This window comes from Chrysemys picta, chromosome 1 (genome assembly GCF_011386835.1).
Source record: "Chrysemys picta bellii isolate R12L10 chromosome 1, ASM1138683v2, whole genome shotgun sequence".
In the NCBI taxonomy this organism is placed as follows: domain Eukaryota; kingdom Metazoa; phylum Chordata; order Testudines; family Emydidae; genus Chrysemys; species Chrysemys picta.
In genome coordinates, this window is record NC_088791.1 from 349332728 (window position 1) to 349337206 (window position 4479).

The following is a 4479-nucleotide window of genomic DNA, read 5'->3' on the forward strand; positions in this document are numbered from 1 at the left end:
GAACAGATACTGCTGCCTGTACAATCTCTCCGATGAGTCCTTGTCCACCAGTGAAGACCTCTGGTGTCAGCGGCTCCCCTTCTAGCAGGAATTGGGTACGTTGGCAGGTGTCACTATCTTTACAATGCAAAGTGCTGTGTAAAGGCTGCAAGCTGTTTCCATTTGCAGATGTTCTGTGCAGCGGCAGAGGACTCAGCTGGGCTGTGGTGTTGACTCACTGACGGGGCTGGAGGGCAGGCAGCGCTAGGTAGCTTGGGAACCTCTCCCTTATATCTACCCATGCTCCACAGTGGGCTGTTCAAGCAACAGAGAAGTCTTACATTGAAAGCGACCTGAAAGTGTTAAAACCCCGATGCCCTGCATGAGGGTTTCTCAAGGGGCCCATTTCTAGAGGTGACGTGTGCTCTGGGCCCGATCCTGCCAGGGGCTGAGTGGCAAGAGACTCCACAGAATATCAGTGACTAGTTCCCAAATCGCCTCAGGTTTATTTGCTCCTGGAAATTTAATCAGCAAATGCATTTTCAAAGATTTTATTCTCTGGATCGATTGTGAACACAAGAATTCAGAGCTGTGTTGCTCTGGGGAAAAGATATGATAGGGCATATTTCTGTTTCCTGACTGGCTGAGGGCTTCAACATGTCTGCCTTCTTTACTGCTTAATGTTTTTTTCTTTATAAAGTATGTCAAAAGTATTCCAAATACTGTGTGCAACGGGTTTGTGCTATTAATTCTTTGTTCGGTGAACAGTTGTACGATACTGTCTCCTGGTAACTGACCAGAAGTTGTTTCTAACACTTATATTCAGGATCATGCATTCAGTCACTCTGCAAGACTTGTACAAGACTTTCCAAAAAGTCCCGAGAGAACAGAACTGCTGGTCTGTGTTTAAGCAAATACAGGAGCTGAAAGGGGAGTGTAATGGTGGTTCTATGTAATTTATGCCATCTTCTCTTACAGGAGCATGGCTCAAGTATATGCATAGTCAACTGGATATTAGTGTAAACCTACTGTTTGCATATTCGCCCATTTGTGACACCATCCCCTCCTCTGCCAGCTGAAGTAACTGTCTGTGTTAACTTGTAATTTACCAAAAAATATCTACAGACATTTGCCTGGGGAGAGGATGCAGGTCCTGTGAGGATGATGGGAAGCTTGTAGGATGATGAAACTCTCTGGAGTCAGGGAACATTGGCCAGGCCAAGCACTTCAGCTTCCCGTGGAGGGATTCCTGGGGGTCAGAGTGTATCACCGGGAGCCTTAGTTAAGGGAAAGTTAATAGAGCCTGGTTCTGATCTAAATTACACATGTAAATCTGGAGTAATGCAGTTGAAGTAAATTTTATTGAATTAAGAACCTGGACCTAAGAATTTATCCCATGTACTGCAAAGGAGCAAATAAAGAATATACATATAATGAGGCAATGAAAAACATTTATAAATAGTTTCAGTGCAGGACAGAAAAATATAATGACCGTTTTTACCATGCACTTGCCATGTGTTTATACACCTGTCATGGTACAATGGGCAACACTCAGAAGTTACGAGCCAGAAACAGTGTCTGTGTGAAGGTCACAATTGTAAAATCTCACAGAGCTCATGTAGCCTCCGGAACTCCCAGCAACAAGATATCAATGGGGCCAAGAGCTTAGCAGGATTCAAAGAGTGACAGGATGTTTATATGGGTAACCAGAAAATTAAAGTCATGAGGATGTTTTAAAAAAGAGTCTTGGAAGGGCTCTACACCACAAAATATGTCTAACTAGTGGGTGTCAGGGGGAAACTTTCCTTAGGAGCAGGTTATTCATAGCTGCCTATTGCAGGGCTTCTTCCACCTTCCACTGCAGCATCTGGAACTGGCCACTGGATACTGGGCTAGATGGAGTGCAGGTCTGATCCAGTCTGGCAGTGCTTATCTTCCTATCCTTGGATCCAAGGATATGTTTTTGCTGATCTTCATTGAGATCCTGGGAGTCTCTAGACTTGCACTGAGAGCAGAAAGATGTCTCGCTAAATATCATCTAGTCTCCTGTTCTTTTTCCTTTCAGGAAGAAAAGTTCAAAAGTCCCCGGATCTGCCCAGTACTTTATGTCAGCTGTAAATGACACCAAATTCAACTCTGCAGTGTTCCTTCTCACCGGGATACCTGGGCAGGAAGACGTCTACCTGTGGATCTCTATCCCCATCTGCTTAATGTATGTTATTTCGATAGTAGGAAATTCAATCATTCTGTTCATTATAAAAACAGATCCAAGCCTCCACGAGCCCATGTATATTTTCCTTTCCATGTTGGCCATCACAGACCTTGGCTTATCGATGGTCACCATACCGACGATACTGGGTATATACTTTTTCAACTCTAGGGAGATCAGCCTAAATGCCTGTTTTGTCCAGCTGTTCTTCATCCACTCGATTGCAAAATTTGAATCCTCCGTGTTGTTGTTAATGGCCTTTGACCGCTTCATCGCAATCTGTAACCCACTGAGATATGCTGCCCTCTTAACTCCACCGAGAATAGCCAAAATGGGACTTGCGTTTATGGTAAGAGGAGTGGTCGTAATATTCCCACTCCCCTTTCTCCTGAAACGGTTCCGATACTGTCCAGACAATGTCCTCTCCCATTCCTACTGCCTGCACCAGGAGGTCATGAAGATGGCTTGTTCGGATATAACAGTCAACAGCATCTATGGCTTGTGTACCACACTCTTAACGGTGGGGTTGGACTCGCTGCTCATCTTTCTCTCTTATGTGATGATCCTCAAAACAGTGCTGAGCATCGCGTCCCAAGTGGAGTGCCTGAGGGCCCTGAACACCTGCATCTCCCACCTCTGCGCCGTCCTGGTTTTCTACATACCAGACATTGGCCTGGCTGTGACACATAGATTCGGGAATAGCTCTTCTCACTTGCTTCAAATGGTCCTGGGCTATTTCTACCTGCTGGTCCCGCCCCTGATCAATCCAATCGTGTACAGTGTGAAAAGCAAACACCTTCGTGAGAGGATAATCAGGGCATTTGTCAAGTGAAGGGTCAGTTCATCACTCGTTTCCAGGGCTGGAGACACAGGAGACAAAAAACACAGTCACCTATTATCAGGGGGTAGCCGTCACCTATTCCATCCTGGATCCTATTCCTCTGAGGCCCCTCCCTCTGTCCTATCTCCAGGCTGGAAGCCAGAGCCAGGCTGTGGTAAGAGCTGCCCAGAGAGCCAAAGCCACTGTGAGGAGCCCCAGACCCTCCACATTTTAGGCCCCTCCCCCAGGATGTATAACTCAGGGAAAGTGGAGAGTCCAGAGTTCCCCACAGCAACCTGTGCTCCTGGGGCAGCTCTTACCATGGCCCGACTCTGGCCTGGCTGGGAGGCGGAGCTTTGGGGGAAGTGGAGGAGCAGGGGGCAGGGCTTAGTGGGAAGAGATGGGGTAGGGGGTGGGGCTTCAGGGGAAAAAGAGGAATAGGGATGTGGGAAGTTTGAACCAATGCTGGCCCCAGCTAGCAGGGTGATGGGGGGCTCCTGAGTTAAGGAGGAGGATGGGGCTGGGGGTTAGGACACCTTGTGTTTTCGAGAAGTCTGAATTAATGTGAGCCTAAAGAGGGGGCTCTTTTTTCAAGTATCCCAGGCTGAGAGTAAGTCATTGCAAGGACGTTAGAGGGAAGGGCAGGGCACCTGCAGGGCTACCTCAGGCCCCAAGGGGACACTCTGAGGTGGCCCCTGTCCACAGGGACTTGGCTTGACTGTGCCATGCTCTTGGAAGCTGTTACTAATGGGCGGAAGTCAGCCCAGCCCCCAGGCTGCTCTAAATTCCGCTCAGGCAGGGGGGAGAACAGGCCAGCGAATCAAACTCCTGGAACTGGCTCCTTGCCATCCCCGCTCTCTGCAGCACACGGGGGAGCTCTGCTGGCACAGCAGAGAATCCAGCCGGACCTGTCATCGGTCAGATGTCTGGAAGGCTGATCCTGTGGTCTGGTCACTGCTTGAAACTCAAGACATCTGGGTTTGATTCCCTGACATGTGTGACCATGGGCAAGCCATTGGCTGTCTCTGAGACTCTGCACAGGTGGATAATAGCCCTGCCCTGCCTCAGAGTGGTGGCAGGAGGATAAATACATTCCAGATGCTCAGATATTCTGAGACCCTAAAATCAGGGCTATGTCAGTGTTCCACAGAGCAACACCTCTGACATTGGTCTATAAAAGGCTTCTTATCACAGCCTCCTGTGACAGCTGGTTTCTGGGAAGCCCCATGACTCTAGCACCTTGGTGTCTAAGGCAGCAATCTGAGGGCAAAGGTGAGCTTCACACCTAGGCCCTGAAACATGGGCATGGCTGAACACTATGGTGACTGGGCCCAGGCTCACACAGGTTTCAGCAAAGGCTGCTTCCACAAGAAAGGAGCAAACAGATGGGAAGATGTTCTCAAAGACACAGGGAAACTAGGATGTGTCCCAAGAGCTCCTTGGCTTCCCCAGAAAATGTAAGTTGGGCCAG

At 48.5% G+C, this 4479-nt stretch overlaps 1 protein-coding gene across 1 annotated transcript; it reads left to right on the plus strand.

Annotated features, from left to right (window-relative positions):
• The first annotated feature begins 1913 nt into the window (after positions 1-1913).
• Positions 1914-3020, plus strand: LOC135984187 (olfactory receptor 51G2-like). Its single transcript, XM_065598667.1, has one exon. It carries the CDS (start codon positions 2085-2087, stop codon positions 3018-3020), a length of 936 nt encoding a protein of 311 aa, XP_065454739.1. The 5' UTR covers positions 1914-2084.
• Positions 3021-4479: the final 1459 nt, after the last annotated feature.

Excerpts from the sequence above, each read along its gene's own strand:
- LOC135984187 (XM_065598667.1), top strand. The coding sequence starts at position 2,085 with ATGTCAGCTGTAAATGACACCAAATTCAACTCTGCAGTGTTCCTTCTC.